The 23337-nt window shown below is 42.8% G+C and overlaps 1 protein-coding gene and 1 pseudogene across 2 annotated transcripts in view; both read right to left on the minus strand.

Annotated features, from left to right (window-relative positions):
- Positions 1-10085: 10085 nt before the first annotated feature.
- Positions 10086-19703, minus strand: LOC114239283 (UDP-glucosyltransferase 2). Its single transcript, XM_089728702.1, has 8 exons — positions 19519-19703; positions 18440-18527; positions 14613-14805; positions 13778-13972; positions 12548-12767; positions 12070-12289; positions 11760-11979; positions 10086-10959 (listed from the first exon to the last, which is right to left on the minus strand). Exons 1-8 carry the CDS (start codon positions 19663-19665, stop codon positions 10686-10688), a joined length of 1557 nt encoding a protein of 518 aa, XP_089584828.1. The 5' UTR covers positions 19666-19703; the 3' UTR covers positions 10086-10685.
- Positions 19704-22073: 2370 nt separating this feature from the next.
- Positions 22074-23337, minus strand: part of LOC114239319 (UDP-glycosyltransferase UGT5-like) — a 13037-nt pseudogene continuing 11773 nt past the window's right edge. The window contains exon 8 of the transcript XR_016323327.1: positions 22074-22693. The product of XR_016323327.1 is annotated as a UDP-glycosyltransferase UGT5-like (transcript). The remainder of the gene's footprint in view (positions 22694-23337) is intronic.

Consider the following 23337-nt stretch of genomic DNA (forward strand, 5'->3'; position numbering starts at 1 on the left):
TTATTTCTCCTACATCTTCATTTCTAGTGTTTCTCAAACTAGCAATTGTAGTAGCTTTCATTTCATCTGGGGATAACGAAAGCGATTGGTAAATTTGTTCAATGCGTCTTCGTTTTTGCCTGGATCCCAATTCTTCAAAAGGTTTTCGAGGTGCAAAAATAGATGTCGAGGCTTCTGTAGTACATTTGAGGGTGGTACATTTTCAACATCTTCAGTATTAGAAATCTCGAGCCTTTCATGTGCAGTGTTGATAGCTTCAGGTATCATTCCTTCGGGCCAGTTTATTGCACATTCTAACCAATCACATTTTTTTCTTATAAGCTGTGCTAACATGCGACTACTTCGTTTCCATATTGCACTTATATTTGAACAAAATTGCGTACTGAATTTTTGGAGCTCAACATTTTTCTCTTCGGTCACGTTTATTTGATTTTGTAGGAATTGAAAGAGTTTTTTATTATCAGACAGCGACTGTAGTTGCTCTCTTAAAATCATAAATAATCCTAAATTGTTAACAAAATTATCAATTATAACGGAAACAGCAAGATCACAACGACAATCACGAGATGTTAGTAGTAGTACGAATAAACGAACACTAGTTAGTATATAATAAACATGGTCACTTTATACTTCCAGAGACAAACAAATGTTTACTATATTTTCTACTACCCAGTAATGGCTACTTAACTAATTATCCTCATTAAATAATGTTAACTTTCTTAATAATTAGAGAGATTGCTTAATTAGAGACCTACTAAATGTATTGTTGTTAGGTATTATGTAATTATGGGTATCATTACGTGCTTTTACTTACTAATCCATATCAAATTTAACTTAAAAGCATTTACGAAAAAAAATATAAAGGTTTTTATTCTATGTATTTATTAATTTGTTTCGATCCATTTATTTGGCAGAGTTGCAACTTTATGCACATGTTCATAGCATCAAATGATAGTAGACTAGACAAGGTATAAGGAAAATATAGTTTCAAAGCGGGACCTCTCGGTACTTAGCAGGAATTTAATTTAATGTGACCCGCTCCATACAAAAAAATCACAAAACACATTTTTCTGACCAAACTATAAAGTTTTTGTAATTTTTGCCCAAAACAATTACTATTGAGATTAACGAGCTCTATCTATCTACATAAAAAAAATTATAAAAAAACAAAGTTGGTCCCTAAGTCACTAAAATTACAGTATCGACCCACTGTGCGTCGGTGGAGTCGATGTCGACGTCGGCCGCGTCCCTGGCTAACGGGGACGAGGCATTCCGCGACCTCGACCATGCCCTGGTCAATCTGGCTAAGTTGCTGTCGACCGTGGCTGCCAAGGGCGCCGAGCCAGGCAGCAGCTACCGGAAGAGGCTCCGGGAGGGTGCCGCTATGGTTATGACGAAGCTGATCCCTACCATGTCCAAACTCGTAGCGCAGCTTGACTCCAGGGAGAGTCGCATTCTGGGGGACTCCCCAGCCTTGCGAGAGGGGACTCCCTTGTCGCCGATGTCTGCGCTGGCACGCTCTGAGCCACCCGTGAGGAAGATGGACACCAGCGCGCCTTCGCGGGCTGGGATGAGTGTGGCGGCGCTCATGCCAGCGCCCACTTCTGTGGCCCCTGTTCCGCGCGTGCCTACTCCCGCGCTCCCTCGCCCCCCTCGGAGGGTTGAGTTAAGGCCTGCGCCGCCTTCCCGGATATCGGCTGCCCCTGCATCCATACAGGCAGGAAGGTTAAGAACTGAGGACATCCGTTCGCCACTGGCGAGGATGGTAGACGAGTGGCCGGCACTGCCACGGCCCAGGTCTTCGGAGCCGCCTCTTTCGCCCCCACGTGCTGCAGCGTCACAGAGGCCTTACAACATGGCTGCTGAAATGGGGGGAGTGGATCACTCCCTCCCAAGCAGACAGGAAATGATGGCCTGCATCTCGCGGGCGGTGGCGGTTGAGGTCGGCAAACACTTGGCTGGCCTTGAGGAGATGCTCCGCTCCTCGATTGGTTCCAGAGATTGCGTCCCTGTACCAACAGCCGCGACCGCCCCGCGGGACCAGGCCACCCAGCCGACCTCCACTTCTACCCCATCCGCGAGGGTGGCACGACGTGGAAGCCGGAATCAGCATAACAGAGGTGCGGGCCCCCAGAATCCCGCCCCGCGATTCCAACCTCAGCCCCGTGTCCTTCCTCCCCCCCGTCAAGCATGGACGAGGGCTGGACGGAAGTGGTGAAGCGGGGCACCAAAAGATTGCGACAGACAGTAGTTCTGGCAGCTCCCCAAGGGGGTCGAGCGCCGACTGCTGTTACCCGAAACATAGCGCTGGCGGCTGTGGCTGCTCCCCGCGAGGGTCGAGCACCGGCCGCTAGCAAGACCAAAAACAAGAAGAAGAAGCCGCGCGCAGCGGGGTCGGCTGCCGTTGTAGTGACGTTGTTGCCGGCCGCCATCGAAAAGGGCCTCACGTATAATGAAGTTATGGTCCGGGCGCGCGCGGCCGTAAGCTTGGAAGAAATCGGAGCAGAGGAGGGCCTTCGCTTCCGGCACACAGCCAATGGGGCGAAGCTATTGGAGTGTCCCGGTGCCGATAGTTATGGCATCGCGCACAAACTAGTGGCGACGCTCCGCGTGGCGTTGCCGGAGGAAGAGGTGCGCGTGCACAGGCCGGTGAGGATGGCCGAGATTAGGATCACCGGCCTGGACGACTGCGCCACCATGGAGGAGGTGGCAGCTGCGATAGCGGCCCAGGGGAGATGTGCCCCAGAGAGCGTGACCGTGGGCGAACTTCGCTCAGGGTACTCCGGGGCCAGGTCAGCGTGGGCGCACTGACCTGTGGAGGCGGCCACTTCCTTGGCCACTCCTCCACCGGGAAGATCGACGGGGGATCCGGGGAGACTGCGCGTGGGCTGGATAGCGGCCCACGTGCGTCTTCAAGAACCACGTGCCTGGCGATGCCTCCGGTGCTTCAGCACGGGGCACGGACTCGCTAGGTGCACCAGCTCGGTTGACCGCAGCGGTTTGTGTTTCCGCTGCGGCCAGCCGGGCCATAAAGCTGCGTCCTGCACGGCCACCCCGCATTGCGCTCTGTGCGCTGCAGCCGGACGCAGGGCAAACCACCGGGCGGGAGGCAAGGCGTGTTTCCCGTCCGGTAATAATACCGAACGCAACCGGCGCCGAAAATCGAAGCGCCGGCAAAAGAGAAGGTTGGCCAGAGGAGCACTGGCCAACGCTGTAATCCCCGCTGCGGCGCTGGTGCCGGAGGGCGGGGGCAGCGGTGAAGGGGAGGGGGCGATGGATGTGGTCCAACAGTAATGGACCGCACCTATCGCTTCCTCCAAGGAAACCTGAACCACTCCGCCAGAGCTCAGGACATGCTGTCTCAGAGCATGGCGGAGTGGTCCATAGATGTGGCTGTGGTCGCCGAGCCGTACTTTGTTCCCCCAGCAAATGATTGCTGGTTTGGGGACGACGGCGGCCTGGCGGCCATAGTCATAAGAAGAGATGCGGCGATCCCCCCCTGGCGATGGTGACCAGGGGTCAAGGGTTCGTCGCGGTGCAGCTGGAAGGGACCGTCGTGATCGGGGCGTACTTCTCTCCGAACAGGCCTACCGTCGAGTTCGGGCATTTCCTGGGCGGGATCGGGGCGATTGCTTGCCGCCTCGCTCCTCGTCCAGTGATTCTCGCGGGGGATCTCAATGCGAAGTCTATCGCATGGGGCTCCCCCCGCTCGGACGCTCGTGGTAGGCTACTGGAGAGGTGGGCGAACGCGGCCGGCCTCTGTTTGTTGAATGGAGGGTCGGTTGCGACGTGCGTGCGGTGGCAGGGCGAGTCTATTGTGGACGTTACGTTCGCGAGCCCGGCCATCGCGCGCCGTATCCGCGACTGGAGGGTTTTGGAGGGGGCGGAGACGTTGTCAGATCACCGATATATTCGGTTTGATCTCTCCGCCCGCTCCGCAGTCGCGGACGCCCTCGGGGACCACCCCCGTGGTGCGTCCCGGTCATTTCCCAAGTGGGCACTGAAGCGCCTGAATAAGGAGCTCCTGATGGAAGCCTCTACAGTGGCGGCGTGGGCGCCCATGCGTCCACACCCGGTCGAGGTCGAGGGCGAGGCAGGGTGGTTTTGGGACACGATGCGTCGCATCTGTGATGTGTCGATGCCCCGGATCGGCCCTCGACTTCCTAATCGCCAGGCGTACTGGTGGTCGCCTGAAATTGCGCAACTCCGCGTGGAGTGCGTTCGGGCGAGGCGCGAGTGCGCCAGGCATCGCCGCCGCCGCCTGCCGCGGCGCAACGATCCAGTTGCGTTCGCGGCGGCGGAGGCCCGGCTGCACGCCGCATTTCGCGTCGCGCAGAGGGCACTGCAGATGGAAGGCCGGCTATCCTCAACCCACGCTGGTTCTGACCCAGCGGGGTATTCCGTAGGATAGACCATTCTAATCGGCGCCATCTAGGCGGGCTTCGAAGAGCCTGCCGACCGAGAGGGCTGGTGGTCGTGGCGCCGACGACCGCCAGTCCGGCGTCCCGAGGGGGAGGGTGATGGGAGAGATGTTTTTTTTTTTTTTTTATTGCCCTTGTAGGCAGACGAGCTTACGGCCCACCTGATGGTGAGTGGTTACCGTCGCCCATGGACTTCAGCAATGCCAGGGGCAGAGCCAAGCCGCTGCCTACCGTTTAATACTCTCCACAAGCCTCGTTTGAAGAAGGACATGTCATAGCGCTCGGGAAACACCGTGGAGGGGAGCTCATTCCATAGCCGGATGGTACGTGGCAAAAAAGACCTCTGGAAACGCACTGTGGATGACCGCAGTGGCTCCAGGTAGTATGGATGAACTCTACTCCGGTGGCGGGCGGTGCGATGGTAAAAACGAGATGCCGGTATCATCTCGAACAATTCCTCAGAGCACTCCCCATGGAACATACGGTACAAAATACAGAGGGAACCGAAGTCCCTCCGCAGACCCAGAGGCTCCAAACGATCCGTGAGAATGGGATTATCGACAATCCGAACGGCCCTCCTCTGTATGGAGTCAAATGGAAGAAGCTGGTATTTGGGAGCCCCGGCCCAGAGATGGGAGCAGTACTCCACGCGAGGCCGGACTTGTGCTTTATAAAGCAAAAGCCTTTGTCCAGGCGTGAAGTACCGCTTCGCTCTGTTGAGGACTCCCAGCATTTTGGACGCCAACTTGGCTTTGCCTTCCAAATGACTCCGAAACTGGACATCGCTCGAAATGTCGACCCCAAGTATCCCAATACTCTCGGAAGGTTGCAGGGATAGTCCTTGGAATTGCGGCGCCATGACAAAGGGGTCCTTCTTCGCAGTGAACGCGCAAACTTGTGTCTTTAACGGGTTGAATTGAACCAAGTTCAATTCACCCCATTTGGAGACTCGCCCCAGAGAGTTCTCCACTTCAGACACAAGTTTTGATCGTCTCTCTTGCACCACGCTACGAGAGAGACTCTGATGGCCGATATATCGCGCATCCCCCGTGCTGTCATCCGCATAGCAATGCATGCCATCAATAGACAGCATGTCATTGATATACAGGATGAAAAGCGTGGGGGAGAGCACCGAACCTTGTGGAACGCCAGCGTTAATGGTCATGGTATCAGAACAATCACCGTCTACAACGACCGTGATGTTCCGCCCATCCAAAAAGCTAGCGATCCACTTGCAGAGACCCTCGGGGATTCCGTAAGATGGTAACTTCGACAGAAGTGCCCTATGCCAGACCCTGTCGAAGGCCTTCGCGACATCAAGGCTCACAGCAAGAGCCTCGCCCTTGCTCTCCAAGGCTTCAGCCCACCTGTGAGTAAGGTATACAAGAAGATCGCCAGCTGAGCGACCGTGACGGAAACCGTACTGTTCTCCGCACTAAACTAAACGCTTCACTTTCCCCCCTTTGCCTTTTCATGAGTTTTGTCTCATGCGAGGTTTGGACGTTGGTTGTTGAGAGACAGGAGGTTTTAGTCGGTTCGACTCCGACATGCCCGCCCTCCATCCCCAGTGAAGGGCGGAAGTCCGGCGATTTCCTCCTGACAAAAAAAAAAAAAAAAAAAGGTAAGTATGTAGCTAACGGCTGGCCACGTAAGTTATCGATGCTATCTAATCAGAGTCTTAAGCCTTATTACTTATGTCGAAACGATATCGCACTAGAAAATGGTATTCTCATGCGTGGTCACAAAGTAATTATTCCACAAAGTGTACGCGGCAGAATATTGGAAGAACTATACAGCTCGCACTTTGGTATCGTTAAAATGAAGGCAGACGCTCGCAGTAGATTGTGGTTTCCGGGTATAGACGCTGAGTTAGAGAAACTGGCAGGCACGTGCCGGGTGTGCGCGCAACAGCGCCCGTCACCACCGCGCGCGGCCCTTGCAACTTGGCCCTATCCTGATGCCGCTTTTCATAGGATTCATTTAGATTTTTTCGGTCCTTTAAATAACAAAGTTTACTTAATAATAGTAGATGCATACTCTAAGTGGATAGAATGCTATGACATGAATAGCAATAGCTCCTCTAAAGCCGTAATCGCGAAATTATGCGAATTCATGTCAAGGTTTGGGGTAGCTAAAACTATAGTGAGTGACAACGGAACCGCTTTTGCTTCCCAGGAGCTTAGCAATTTTTGTATGTTAAATGACATAACACAATTATTTTCTCCAGTATACCATCCGTCGAGTAATGGACAGGCGGAATCATTTGTTCAAATTGTTAAAAAAGGTATCAATACTATTTTTTCGTCTGGGTGTAGAATTGATGAAATTTTGATACGATTTTTCGAGTACGCCTGCTGTAATAAAGTGTTTAATGCTCGTGACAATAAGAAGTTAACCTTGGTGTGTACGGTGTGTAGAAATTATTATCATGCCGGCTGTGTTTTACATGCAAAAAAGGATTGGACGCCGGACTCAGAATTTAAGTCTACATGGATATGTCTTAATAGTTCGACTAGATCACGTACTGTTCATGATGACACTCCTGCATCCGATGTTACGATGAAACCGTTGCGTACTGGATCCAGGGCACGTGAGGAACCTGAATTACAGGTTGTCCCTTTGGAACAGGTCAGGAGTATAGTGCACGCGGAAGTCGAGGAAGCTGTTGCTTGTTTCAGGGACACTATTCTTGAACTCAAGAGTGAAATCTCAACTCTTCGTGATAGTGTCTCCTTCATTAGTGACAAGTATGAAGCCATATCAAAAAGATTTGTTGAGTTTAATGACCATCTGAAAGTTATTCCCACACTCAAAAACGAGCTCAATATACTGGATTCAAGAATGCAATCCATTGATTCTCAACTCAACTTAAAAGAACAGTGGAGAAGGAGATCTAATATAGAAATTCTGGGTGCTCCCGAAAGGAAAGGCGAAATTCTAATAGAATTGGTCTCGAATTGCTGAGAGGGCGGGTTTTCCCTTGAATCCTCAGATTGACGTCGATTTATTACAAGGGTTGCGCCGATGGACAGAAGCAGTAGCAGATCAAAGCCAGTTATTCTTAGATTTGTATCCCGATATAGGAAAGATGACATGTTGGCTAAATTGTGGAGATTGAAGGAATTGAAATCTTCTGATACTGGATTCCCACATGACTCATCTAGGCTTTATTTTGATGACCACCTCACAAAAATTAATAAATTTTTGTTAAAAAACGTAAAAAATTTAGCCAAGGAATTTTTTACAAAACGTGTGGGTACGTAATTGTGCTATACTGGTGCGAAATGATGTTCGTCCGCCAGTCGTGATTGCTTCCCGATATGATTTAAAAAAAAATTATATAGGTGTTTTCTTATAATTATGTTCATTATTTTTAAAGCACATGTTATTTTTTTTAGTGTAAAATATATCATTATTTTGTTTGTTTCTTTTCAAAAGTTGATGATCGGACTATTTCAGTATATTGAGAAAATTTTAAATGTCTTTTTTATTATTTTAATTAAATTTTTAATTAAGGCTTGTTATGATATAGCAACATACTTGTTTAGCATTGGGGAATTTTTTGCGTTTGATTAATGTTAAGATCTATATTGTCGTATGTGTAGGTATTTATGTATTGGTATGTCAATTATTAAGAGAGGGTAGGTGACGCAGTGCCACGATTACATCGACTGTATATTCAAAAGTGATTAAAAATAAAAAAAAGTGTACTAAACTATAAAAAAAGTGAATAAAAGTGACATTTTACACTTAATAGAATTAGTGGAATAGTAGACTTGAAAAAAAGATCAAAAAAATAGAAAAATTGGGCAAACATTGTGAAACCGGTGCTATATCTTCAAAAAACAAGGGGGATTGTTGTGGTTCAGCATTAACCAGTGACGCGCAAATAACTAGTGAATACAATTTTACAAACAGTGAATAGTGAACCTAAAAAGAAAAATCTTAATAATTACAGCCTTGGAAACAAAAAACTAAACATCGGACTCATATTCCTGTCACCAACGCCATCTACCAGCGGACGACACAAACACATATTAGATAATTAACCATTTTGTCAATAATTATCGGCATTCATAGCTGAATTATGTATGTGCTCAAAAGAGGGCACCGCCTGTATGAAAACAAAGATAATATTTTCTTGGAATCGTCGTTTGCTTCATAAATCCCAGTGAATTATAACAATGAAAGAAATACTAGCCACCCTACCCTTAATTCAAAAAGATCTCGAAGACCAAAAAATCGCAATAAAGGAAAGCGGTATAGAAGTTGCAAAAACAGTTACGGATAATGTGAATCTGATTTTAGACGAAAAACTAAGTCATCTTGAACAAAAATATAAAACCCTAGAAGAACAATTTGAAATACAGGAACAAAGACTTCATGTATTGGATAAACAGGCAAGAAACCGAAAAAATATTGTATTTTTGGCATTGAAGAACACAACTCAATCTACTCTTACTCGGATTTAGAAACGGAAATTGTTAATTTCATATCAAGGTATCTAGGAATCAAACTAGATCGAAAAGAAATTCAAGAAATCAGAAAAATAGGGAAAAATATCATCATCTCAAAATATCATCCGTCTCATCGCAACGGCGCCAACATATGGTCCTTCGAACCTCAACATAATAATCGGAAGAATATTGTACATCGGGTCTTTCAAAGAAGCCTTTTGGAGCCTAGGACGCCTATCAACCTACGTGGGTCTACATTCCGCGGGAAATTCGTGGCCACTGCTTGAAAAAGAAGATCTTCTGTTTTTGCAACGCCTACCTATACTTCAAATTTAAGCAGCGCCTCAGGTAGATTACCTTCGTGGAACTCCCATATTTATCTACCGAAGAAGTCCGAATCCAGCTCACCGACAAAATTTAAAAAAAAACAATCCAACAAACGTACAACATTTCCGCATCAGCTGAGTACAACACAACCAACACCACCATTCGAAGTCTCATAGGATCAAGTCACAGGAGGTTTACATAAGAAAAGATACGTAAGATCGTTCCTTGTATTTTATTCTTTCCATTCCTCATTAACATTAACACTCATAATCATAAGAATTCATTGCTACCATCAACATTTTCACTACTAACAAAAAGTCCAAAGGTCATTCTTCTCATTTTTGCCAATCACTTTTTATGCTTCACATTAAGTTTTCATTAAACGCAACATAGAATAACACAAGAGCTTTGCTTTTCACGCTTGTTCACTTCATCGCTAATATAATTTACATTTACACACTTCGTTAGGTATAGCTTTAAACTAATATTGTAGTGTATTATTTGCTTGACACTATATTTAGATTTAAATTCACAATTCATTTTAATACTAAACTTTTAAATAACTCATTCGCCTTCTAATAAAATATTGTAAAAACCTTTAATTGAAAAAAAGATATATATCGCGGGTAGTTTGAAATATAGCACTCCTTAAGTACAGCTGTTAATCACTTTTGCTATTATACTTTATTCAGGGACTTAAATTTTGCTTGGCCGTCTATTACTATAATTTTCTTGGCAAGGTAAACTTTTGCTTTTAGTTGCTTCATTGCCTTTGGGAAGTAGATAGTTATTTTAAAAATACCTATTTTTTAAATGAAATTACATAAATTTATTTTTAGTGCTCTTTTGGCCATTTGAAGACCGCGATGTCTTGAAATCAGCCATTTGCTGGGTTTAATTTCTAGGCCATCCATTTATATACAAATAAATCGAGTTTTGCAAATAAATCTGATTCTAAAAATGCAGTTAAAATACTTGCGGCTATTCATGTGACTTGATCCTAATCACGATAGTGGTACAAATAAAATAACTATGCACTGCCCATCGGTCTTGGAACGTCAATTGTACGTCATGAAGTTCGTGAAAATTATATTGAAAGATTCCGTTACGTAAATACGTATCCAGTTTATAATAATAATATAAACGTACTTTGTAGATAACAAGAACATTCAAACCATTTAGAATTTGTAACATGCAATAGGTAGATCTGAAACCTAGGATATCCAACCATTTACCTAAATATGTATAAAGTATTACTTAGCAATCTGCAGTTCATTTTGACAATTGCTCTTGAGTTGTTAGGTTTCCTTCGGAGGCGCTCGGGCAGTTGTTAGCAAATCCCACCCTCTTGGCTGAGCGTTTGCTCGCCCACCTGTCCTGGTGAAACTGGAAAGGCCTTCGGGCCACCAGTAAACTTTCAATCATAAAAAAAAAAAAAAAAAAAATTCATTTTGAAGTATAATTAGTATAAGGTCTAAAGCTATAAAGTTTTTTTTCTAATATCTGTTTTCTTTTTCAAATACCGGGTCAGCATAAATTTGACGAAGAATACAAAACCAAGGAACAACAATAACGACACGAAGATTATATCTAATAACAGCTTCTGGTACAAAGGCACGTGCAGTGCTGGTGAGCGCAGATGAAGAGCTCCTTTAGTCTTGACGACGTGCTCCACCCAGTGGACCAGCTCAGCACCCGGAGTCACCGGACGATCGTGATATATCAACGACAACTCCTTAACTCGATCGCGATATCTAAAAACGTATTTTATTTTCACTAAAATTATTGACGCACTTAAATTCATCACTAGAAAACACGAGATGGTTTCATTGAATTTTACGTTAAGATTGATCTGTAATCCAATGTCGTTTTGTTATAAATCATTTTGTAGCATTAGTGTGTATTATGTATGTCTGGCGATAACAGCTTTATGATTAAAAATCAACTACGGTTAATAATACTATACTTTATTTATTTTTATTGGTATACAAGCTGACAGACACTCAGTGACTGTGATCAAGTGATTACGTTTACTCTTAGGAGACACCATTGTGTGATTCTAGTCGATCCTTGTTTGAAGAAATTGTGTAGAGCTCAGGGAACATCTTGGGTGTGTGACAAAAATGATCTCTGTGAGCTGTAGTTCTAGGATATAAACTGTCATAATATGCCAATAACGGGTCTTACTATAAAATAATATGACGAATTGAAACGGACTGTTGCCGGATTTTTGCCAAGAAATTGATTTTAAATTGATCTTTTTTAAGCACTTGAAGCTATTAAAGTACAGAAAAATAAAATTTCCGCACAGCCACATGTATAAGGTTCAATATTGCATTTAACAGCAGTACAGGATTTAGTTTTGAATTGAGAGAAGTTGTGCTGCTTTTATCAGTCTCTGGTACCGGGAATCCTAAATTGGGGCTGAATGATCGTGCGCGAATTGTTCCCAGTTATTTATTTTATAGTAATTTATTTTCAACCTACAAGTGGTATATATTTTAATGTAAACGTATTGAATGTAATTTATGAAATAATTATAAAATACACTTACTTTTGATTGGACAAAACCTCATTTATAGCTGCTTTCAAATTTTTTGGAGTATCCGAGTCAAATTTCACTTCTAGTCCAATGCCTTTATGGACAGCTTTCTTGACATTCATGGCCTGATCTCCAAATATGGGCATTCCGATAATAGGAACACCGTGATGTAATGTTTCCGTCGTAGACAATAAGCCACCGTGGGTGATGAAGAGAATGCAGTTAGGATGCGCTAAAATATAGAAATATAAACTATATAACTGATCGCTTATGAAAACGAGTTTCATTGCATCGATTTTTGTTCGAGTTTGATCTAGTGTACCTAGTATGCTTTGCTGTGGTGCCCATTTTACGATGTGAACGTTGTCAGGAACATTTTGAAATTCATCTTCAAATTTCCATATAACAGTATATTTCAAATTCCTGAACATTTCAAATAATCCATTTTTGATTTCTGCAGGCATCGATTTACTTGGAACTATCGATCCTAGACTGAAATAAATAACGCCGTGCTTCGAGTTGTCTAGAATGTTCTTAAATTCCTGAAAGTAAGATCATTAACACGTTCCTAGATGCAGTTCCTTTGAATAAGACCAATGTATGTATATTATAATTAAAATTAAGTATTTATTAAATATTTCATTATTGCAAATCATACCCTATTGTCTAAAATAATCCCCTTCGATTTAAGGTTATTCATAGGAATATAGTAGTAGTCTTAGGATTCCCCGCTGGTACATAGGGCCCTCACATGTTACCTTTACATCATTCTGATTGTTGTATAATCATTTTCTTCCTACCTTAGGCAATGGTTTAGATTGTTCATCTATATGATATCCGCCAATAGCCTTGTAATTTTGTGGCAATTTCAGCGGAGCTCCAGAAGAAACGTGGGAATTTCCCAAAACTAAAGCAGCAGAGTATCTCAATTCCTCCAAGCTAGGCTGAACGAGACCTTTTGCTTTGAATGCAGCTGCAAATGCTTCTTTATAAATCTGTTCTTCTATCAAAGCGGAAAACCTATTTATAGACAAATTTTTAAAAACGAAATCAGTTTGGTTATAAATTTACTAGCGCAGACCAGGTAGGTTAGCCAAAGTGCTATTGGATAAAGTATATTTTGTTTAGAAGCTGTAAGTGCTATTAGTCTCTGCAGAAGCACAATATTGCAAAAGAGAATAATATGAAAATCAAGTACCAATAGTAATGCAAATAATTTGTAAATTAGTCTGGTTGAAATGGACAGTCAAAATATGTTTTATGGCAGTTACAAAGAATCCTGTTTGAAACATGTCAAGATTAGATCAAGCTCAATTGATTCATTAGATATTTCAAAGACTTATTATTTTAGTTATTTAATGGAAGTAGCTTGTACCCGAATGAAGGGAATAGAAAATGCAATTCTTAGCACTTGCCTTAATTAAACCTTAAGCACTTGTTCTTTTAGAAATTTGTTCATCACAACTATTAAACCGTTTAAAAAACAGGCATTGTAATGCTAAAGAATTTGCCGTACACCTCTGATGTCTTTATTGTTAGGAATATAAATCTTGTATATTTAAAAATAATCAATTTCTGAACTTGTGTGTTCGTATAGCTGCTCATACGTTACCAAGTGGCTAATAATACTTGTCAGCATATGAGTTGTATTTACATGTTGATTAGATGTCTTATATTTGCCTTGTGCGAATCATGCATTGACAAGACACAGCTTTATAAATCACACATTTAATATTTCTATTGTTTATCAATTAGGACGTAATAGATGACGAAAACTGACGATAATAAAATTCTACTAATTATTTCAATAAGTAAACGCAGTCAGTTCACTGTATCAGGAATCCACCGGTCTTGTTGCTACACTCGCGTCCACATTCATTTTAATAGTAATGAATCAAACATCCTCCAATATGATCATAAGTTTGCGATCATGACAAACTTTTTAAAACATGCTTTTTCTTAAGAAGGCAATGAGCAGGAATGTTTCTATAACTCTCGATTACTTCGCTTTTATATCTGTAGACACTTACCATTTGGCTACTTTTAATCCGATCTCTATCAAAGTGTTTATTGCTCTTTGGAAGAAATTGTATGGCGGTTCAAAAAGCCCTAGCATGTTTGATGAATACGCCGGATGGACCATCTCATCTATCAACTGCAATATGGGGCTGTGTGGTTCCATTGAAGATGACCATATGAGTGGACAGTTGAAAATTGTACTGAAGCTGAAAAAACATTGTATTCCTGTTAGATCTTGATGGTTGAATATCCATTATAACTCTTATAATATTAAATAGAAATATGACGTCCACAGTAGATAATTTCATAATATCGTATTCATGTGTAAAAAGTTTTCAATTGAGTTCTGATACGGTGGTAACGGTGTGAAAATTTTTCACCTATAATCAGATAAAAAAGAGGAGTTTCAGATAAAAAAATCTTGCTGGAAAGTTGGTTTACGGACGATAGTTTTATGTGGTAAATTCAGTAACAGAACTATTCGAACTGCTAGCTCTGACGTCACGCGAGATGAGAAAAAAATATGTCACAAGACAACGCTTGGGCTGATCGTGCCTCTCTATCGCTTATTCCGCGCTTTCGCTTGCACGCTCAGGCTTAGGGGAACGTGACACTTTGTTTGTGCATGCAGCTGGTGTTCATCGATTTTTAAGACGCCATCACTTCAAAAAATATAATAATGGGTATGAGCTCAGATACTAGATTTGATGTATCCAACGACTTCATAATTAGATTTTTATATCGTGACTTCATTTAGATCCAAATAATTATCTTTATCAGATCTTCGTTACGCAATTGTTTTATTTATTAGGTTTTACATGCTTATTCATTATTGTTCCACCTTACCCACTAAAAATTTCAGTTAGCATCCATTCTGCAATAACAACATCAAAATGTGTCTGCGGATCTAACATCAGCTGCTGTACTTCCGTATTAGATACTGTATCATTAGCTGTATCAATAAAAGACTTGAGAATGCTAAACATTTCCTTTAGTGCAAAAGTGTTATCTATTAGTTTTTCTATAGTGAACATGGAGTCTGTAATACAAGATTCATCTATAAATATAAAAGTCATTATAATAATATATGTCCGTATAGACTTCGAAACGGGTAAATTTTTAGATCACCTTAAGGTTAGTTTATTGAATAATGAGTTTGTTAGCGATAGAATCAAAGTCGAATCAAACACTGAAAGCCAAGCGGGTCGGCATCGATTTTGCATTTGTTACATTTGATCTATGTTCATTTTTACCTTTCTACTATTAAGTTCTGAGAATATTTGGTATATTTGAAAACTATTTCGATCAATCTTTGACTACAGTGTTGCATTTGAAGTTGGATTTAATTTTTCAGTTCTATAGGTACATTCAAATACTTACTTACATGGATTTTAAGTCATCATTATCCTGTCCTTCTCCCAGTCAGCTGGGGTCGGCGCAACATGTTCTCTCCTTCCATACTCTTCAATCATATACCATTTCTTCGCTCACTCCCCTCTTACCCATATCGTTTTTCACACAATCCATCCATTTCTTCTTAGGTCTACCTCTTCCTCTATATCCTTCCACATTCCTAGTTAACCCTCTCTTACCAACCTCATTTTCATTTCGCCTCATCACATGTCCATACTATCCCAAACGCGCACTCCTCAGCTTCTCTGTCACAGGTGCCACTTTCAGACATTATATTATGACACCCAAAAAGCTTATAAGCTGCCTGTTGTTTTAAGAAACTCGAGTCATGAGGGGAATTTCGAATATTGGGTATCGAAACGAATATCATGACTAATGGAAGCGAAAAACATCCTAATCGAAGTCGTCGTGGCCTAAAGGATAAGGCGCCTGGTGCATTCGTATGTAGTAATGCATCGGTGTTCGAATTCCGCCGGCGGTTACCAATTTTTACAATGAAATACGTACTTACTTAACACATTTTCATGATTGACTTCCACGGTGAAGGAATAACATCGTGTAATAAACATAATCAAAGCCGCAAAATTATAATATGCGTTTTTTTTTTTTTTTTGTCAGGAGGAAATCGCCGGACTTCCGCCCTTCCCTGGGGATGGAGGGCGGGGTATGTCGGAGTCGAACCGACTAAAACCTCCTGTCTCTCAACAACCAACGTCCAAACCTCGCATGAGACAAAACTCATGAAAAGGCAAAGGGGGGAAAGTGAAGCGTTTAGTGCGGAGCACATCTCTCCCATCACCCTCCCCCTCGGGACGCCGGACTGGTGGTCGTCGGCGCCACGACCACCAGCCCTCTCGGTCGGCAGGCTATCCGAAGCCCGCCTAGATGGCGCCGGTTAGAATGGTCTATCCTACGGAATACCCCGCTGGGTCAGAACCAGCGTGGGTTGAGGATAGCCGGCCTTCCATCACCCGGATGCTCATGCGTAAAACGCGTGCAGAGCAGCTTGCACGACGTCTTCTTAGGTCCCCCTCGCCGGTCCCCAGACCGACATATGAGGGGACCCGAAACACTTAGAGGGCCAGGGCTTGGGCGAGATCCGCCTCCCTGGCCCCCGCTCGACGGCGGCGGGCCTGTGCGTCTCTCACGCGCCCCGCCGCCTCCTTCTGCGAGATGGTGCACTCGCAGAAGTCGAGCATCGCCTTCCACGACTCGTCGTCACCGAGCATCGATGCCACAACACTCGGCAACGACAAGTCGTTTCCTATTTTTGCGACGAGGACACGGCGCCACCCCTCCCATGCGGGGCAGGCGAAGAGCGTGTGCTCCACCGTGTCCAAGTCGCAACCACAATGGTGGCACTCTGCCGTCGGCTCGGCTCCAATCCGGTGCAGGAACTCACCGAAGCAACCATGCCCAGTGAGCACCTGCGTGAGCCGGAAAGTGAGGCGTCCTCTGTCACGATTCACCCAATTCACAAGAACCGGGTGAATCGCCTCGACGGTCCTACGACCAGCCGAAGGATCGGCCAGCCGTCTGGACCATGACTCCAGCACGGACCGCCGAGATTGGGCCTTCCGCGCTCTGACCACACTGGGGCTGGGACGTGCCACGCCCCGGGAACGAAGGTCAGCCCGCCACTGATAGTCAGCGGCGAGCGTCTCCGCCTCCAGGACCCAAGGCGGGTAATATGCGTAATTACTGATGAACGTCTTGTGAGTCCGTACGGGTAGGTACCACCACCCTGCCTATTTCTGCTGTGAAGCAGTAATGCGTTTCGGATTCGAGGGCGGGGCAGCCGCTGTACTTTAAAAAATGAGACTTAGAACTCATGTCTCAAGGTGGGTGGCGGTATTTACGGTGCAGATGTCAATTGGCTCCGGTAACCGCTTAACACCAAGTGGGCCGTGAGCTCATTCACCCATCAAAACAATAAAAAGAAGAAACGTACATCGAATAGTGTAACATTAGAAATGAATGAATCCGCTTGCCAAGTAAAAGTCCATTTGGGTCACTCAGTATCACCAAAACACAAGTAAAACTGCGTTTAATAAATTAAAATAAGTCACTTATTGATTAACACCGGACACATATAGAAATTAACGTTCTGTCTAAGCATTTTAATTAATCTCTCGTACTAAAGCAAACAAAGAGCTGCACAATTTTCATGTTATTATTTCTTGGAATACTGCTCCGGTGTAGCAAGTTGGAGTGGCCACGGCAATTGCAGTAGAGTTACTATCTGTTGAATTATCGGTTGGTGTTACACCGACGATTAAACCTCGTTACTTTTTTTTTCCCTACCTATGGTGATAGCCTTGAGAGGCTATTTCAGCTTCACCCTAACGTGTGTAGGTGAACTCACGGGGCTCAAACCGGAGTGTTGCTAACACTGACCCTAGCAAGAGTAGTGCTTCGCAGAATCTACAACCGGATCGGAAACTTGACCCACTGAGAAGATCCGGCGAGAAACTCAGTGGGCTGTGTCTATGGGTTAATTCGCTCGTCGAGCCCTTCGTCGCAAGCGACGGGTTCGACGAGGACGGTGACCGGACACTCGTTACTAATAGCGTCATGTTGCAGTAATTAATCGAACCTTACCATTGCTTAGTACGTTGGCTAGTCATCACGACTGAGATTTTGCGATAATGTTCTCAAATTTAGTGTTAATTCATATACGGTTACTAAGTTGTATACGGCTTTCTGTATGCGTGCTCTGGGCGAGCTTGTTCAGGGATTCTGAACTCATTTACACCACCACAACATAGTTGCTTGTCGGCGGTATATCGCGTTCCGACCCGGCAGACTAGTTCTGGCCTAGCGGGGTATCCCGAAACACCAGCGGCATGGCCCGGGCGGCCTGGTAGGGCCGCTGTACCGCGGAGACCGACGTCGTTGGTCGTCGACTATCGCCTCGACGACCTGTCAGTCGGGCGTCCTCAGGGTGGCGCCGCGTGTCTGGTTGTAGTGTTGACCGCGGGAACTTCCCTACTCTGACCGGGTTTTGACCCTGGACGGAGATCGGACGTCGGGTGTGAGAGTGCAGGGGAGTCATTTAGTGGGTAGGACCCTAAAATTCCTTGGGCCCGCGGTCTGCTCCCAACACCTTGCAGATCGTCAAGTCCCACATACCCCGCGCGCCGCCTAGGCGCGGGAACCTCGTAGGGAAAGGCATTTTCGTCATCAACTCACACTGCTCAGTCACTGACTGACACTGACAATAAAAACAAAGTAATGAACAAACAAAATTGTATATTTACTCATTTTTTCCTCGAAGGCATGCTCTGCGATTTGGATGACCCGTAAATTAGGAGCCGGAGTTTTTGGATATGGCGTTATGTAGGTCAGCTGAAATAATGTTTGTAGTATATATTTTTTGTTACAGAGATTAGTAGACTAGTCAATCCCCTGTCATCCCCTACGCTTTCTAACCACAAGAAGTATTATTATTGGTCTAAAGGACAAGATGCCCGGTTTAATCAAGATAAGAAACGATACTTTTCTTGGTGATAATGCAGATCTATAATCCCGCACAGAAAGGTTCTTTGTGTACATTTCTGCCGCGAAGGAGTTATATGAGTGATGAGTAGGACAGTTGTGATAGAAAACAATTGAGATGCCTCATGCATGAAAGTGGTTTGTACGACATCTATTGTGTGACGTCCATGAACTCCAGTCACAACTTATCAAGAGGCGAGTTTATTCATCTTTCTTATCAATCTTAACCTAAATGTCAATGACAAGTAAATTGATTCAATCTAGCAATTTTTTTAAATTGTGAAATACGTTCGATGTCCAAAAATTTTCACTTCACCAACATGTGTAGCGTATTTAAGTTTGTGAATGAATGAAATCTGCCAATAATTCGACATGCCGGCAGCATGCCTTTAATATAAGTCTGTCAATTCTAATGGTAGTGTCATTTTCGACCACTAATCATCGGGCTCGGGATGAACTCCCCTTCAAAATAATGAATTTCTCTTCCCTACCTGCCTGTCTAGACAGACGAGGATACGGCCTGAAATTTATACAGCATTTATCTAAAAAAATCACATTTCAGATAAAACGGAATTAAACTGTAGAAAAATATGACAAGGAACTTATGAATGCATTAATCAAATCATGAAAGTCATTATTACGTGCAGTTTACAATAAGTATGTAAATATGTGTTTAGTTAGTGTGCCAGGTGACTTACACGACAATAATTTATTTATTTATTTGATGCTTAAACTAAGAATTATGGAATGTCTTTAATTAAAGTCAAAACTAAACAAAACAATCTATAAAACCGTGTACCTTTGGCACATGAAGGCAAGAAAGAGTTAGTAGAATACTTACTTCATGTCCTGCTTTCAGGAGATTTCTGACGTAACCCTCTCCGAGAATAGCGTGGCTTTTCGAAGGGAACGGAAACACGAGCAATATCTTATATGCGTCGCAAGCGAGTATACTTAACACCAACAAATGAATCCTTTGAAAATTCATTGTATTTTTGTGTTACGCTGCTCGCGTTCTTAATACTGTGAATGCTACACGACAACTGAAACTATTTGTATCGCTTTCATAATAACCACGCGGCTGTTATCTTTCTTTACGTCAGATGTAGTAATCTATTATAATAGTTAATTTGACGCAAGTAAGATAGTTTGGAAATCATCACATATCTCTTGAATGAACTAAAAAAAACTAAAAATTACGCTTTTATAGAAATTTCAACTAAAAAATGAAAAATAAATAATAGTTTAAAAAAACCAAAAAAAATACGATTTTATAGAAAATACTACTAAAGATTGGTATCAGTAGTTATAAATATTTTATGAACCGATAGATATAAGTAGAAGGATTATTTTGATAATATCCTGAAAAGCACCTCTCGCTTTTTTACAATAAAATCTTTTTTTTTCACTATTTTTAATTCAAATATATTAAAATTCATTTTCTAATTTAAGTTGGATTTTCTATAAAAGCATATTTTGTTAGTTTTTTAAACCTTTATTTGTTTTTCATTTTTAGCTGAATTTCAATTATTTCAATTTTTCTTTATATTTTTTTTTCAATATTGTATTGTCATCTTTTCGGCCGCTGACGAATCGGTGGGGTGTTGCCGTATTCATTTTGTGATAAACCAACCCAGTCTTCCCTATGTCAGCATCATCGGAAGAGAAGATATCGGCATACCGGCGTAACATTTTCTTAGCCTTGTTCAATTCTTCTCCAGATAGATCTCGTCGACAGTTTTCCAGAAGCTTCGACACGTCGAACTTTCTAGGCTGTCTGTCTTTCCCAGTGGCCAAATCTTGGCAATTACGCATTCAATCTACTTCCTCGGAAGTCCCTAGTAGAGTACCCTTGTCGGTTATCTGCTGTTCCTTGCTTGGATTCAGTATTCGTACTGTTGAAATTTTGGTGGTCTTCACTAGGGTTCGGGCCATTTTTCACGAAAGATCCTCCCTCATTCAGTCTCTCTATAAGAACACATCGACGTTTACTCTTCGAGTTCTGTGGTAGACTAACAGCTGGCACTGCCGTTTCTGACCTGGGTGGGAGGATACTTCTTTTCAATCAGTATACTTTTCCAGATGATGCACCGTCCATAAAGATCTCTACTGGACCACATTTTAACACTCCTTGTCTAACGTTGTTCACGCGACTATGTGTCTTCATGAAATCTAATCCCAGGATACAGCCGTCCACAATATCAGTCACGATTACATTGTGCTGATAATTCCCGAGTTTCCGCTCCACCTTCTTTTCATTTCGGACGGATATGTGCTGACCGGTGGCTGTTACCAAGTTGATGTCTACCTGGTTATTAATGTGGTCCCCAAAACACTCGTTAGCTATTCTAAAGCTGATAACAGTCCGAGAAGCTCCAGTATCCAGTGTCAGCTTACACGGAGCGCCATTGACCTAGCCCTTAACGATCAGGATATTCCCATCATGTGCCTGCGAGATCGAAATCGTGGGGGCTCTTCGACCACCAGCCAGCACCTGCCCCGTAGTCCTGGCTTTAATTCGTTTCCCTGCTGCTGCTGGGCGGTACTTGCCGCCTTTTCTTCCCGACGTTCACTTTTCGCTGTACCTTTCGCCGGGCAACTCAACCGGAGGTGGCCTCTTTTGCTACAGGTGTAGTATCTGGGGCCGTATCCTTGAGGTCGGTCGTGTGCAGATGCAACTGTAACTTCTCTTACACGATGAGATCGATGATCCTGCCTTACGGCCTCTGCCTCCAAGGCATGCGCTAAGGCATTCTTCAGGGCCTAGTGATGACCCAATCGCACCGCAGCTCTGACCTCCAAGTCTCGGATACCGTCAAAAATGGATTATTTGAAATTTTCAGGAACTTCAAATAAGGTTACTTATAATTAAAGTCTTGTATTGATTATAAAATATATTTTATTCTTAGTTACAATTCTTGAATATCTATTTACCTTAGATTTTTTCTAAGTACATTATTAGTATCTGAATTTAAATATATTATATAGTTATATAAATAGTTAGGACATATTATATTCTCAGTACCGCTGCCGTATGTGTGTGAAAGGGAAGCCAGATAGGCTGGCGGCGTAACGCGTTACGTAACGATGCGGTTTACCCTCCCATAAGAAGTTATCACTTCAAATTATTTATTCTTAAATACCTTTTTTTAAAAGGAATTTGATAAATGTATTTTAGTGCCAAATTGAAATCAAGCCCAGCTTTTGTGAGATGTGCTCTACTGACATCTGAGACATCTCAGTGAATTATTGTCCAAATATAAATTTGGAAGGAAGAAGCAAGGCTGTAACTATTTCGCTTTTGTAGTTTTTTTGCTATTTGCTGGGTTTCACTTCTAGATCATCCATTTGTATATAAATTAATCGAATTTTGCTAATAAATCTGATTCTAAAATGCAGTTCAAATATTTGCGGCTATTCATGTGACTTGATCCTAATCACGATAGTGGTACAAATAAAATGACTATGCACTGCCCATCCGTCTTGGAGCGTCGATCGTACTACATAAAGTCCGTGAAAATGATATTGAAAGATTCCGGTACGTAAGTACATATCCAGTTTATAATAATATTAATAATAACGTACTTTGTAGATAACAAGAATATTCAAACCATTTACAATTTGTAACATGCAATAGGTAGATCTGTAACCTATGATATTCAACCATTTACCTAAATATGTATAAAGTATTACTTAGCAATCTGCAGTTCATTTTGAAGTATAATTAGTATAAGGTCTAAAGCTACAAAGTTTTTTTTCTAATATCTGTTTTCTTTTTCAAATACCGGGTCGCCATAAATTTGACGAAGAATACAAAACCAAGGAACAACAATAACGACACGAAGATTATATCTAATAACAGCTTCTGGTACAAAGGCACGTGCAGTGCTGGTGAGCGCAGATGAAGAGCTCCTTTAGTCTTGACGACGTGCTCCACCCAGTGGACCAGCTCAGCACCCGGAGTCACCGGACGATCGTGATATATCAACGACAACTCCTTAACTCGATCGCGATATCTAAAAACGTGTTTTATTTTCACTAAAATTATTGACGCACTTAAATTCATCACTAGAAAACACGAAATGATTTCATTGAATTTTACAATAAGATTTATCTACAATCCAGTGTCATTTTGTAATAGATCATTTTGTAGTATGAGTATGTATTATGTATGATGTCTGGCGATAACAGCTTAATGATTAAAATTCAAGTAAGGTTAATAATGGTTTATCCATTTTTATTGGCATTCGAGCTGACATACATCTCGGTGACTGTGATCAAGTGATTACATTTACTCTTAGGTGACACCATGGTATAATTTTAGTTGAGCCTCTTTTGTAGAAATGACGTAGAGCTCAGGAAACACCTTGGGTGTGTGGCAAAAATGATCTCTGTGAACTGTAGTTCTAGGATATAAGCCGTCATATACTAGTAGCGGGTCTAATGAATCGCAACGGACTGTTGCCCAATTTTTTACAAGAAATTGATTGTAAATTGATCTTTTTTAAGCACTTGAAGTTATTATAGTACAGGAAAATAAAATTCCCACACAGTCGCATGCATAAAATTTCCGGATAACCACATTTGGACAATACCACTTTAGAAATCAAGTAAGGATGAGGTCTCACGCTGAGCTCCTATTCTGTAAGTTCAAAGGTTC

This window comes from Bombyx mandarina, chromosome 07 (genome assembly GCF_030267445.1).
Source record: "Bombyx mandarina strain Sakado chromosome 07, ASM3026744v2".
Classification (NCBI taxonomy): domain Eukaryota; kingdom Metazoa; phylum Arthropoda; class Insecta; order Lepidoptera; family Bombycidae; genus Bombyx; species Bombyx mandarina.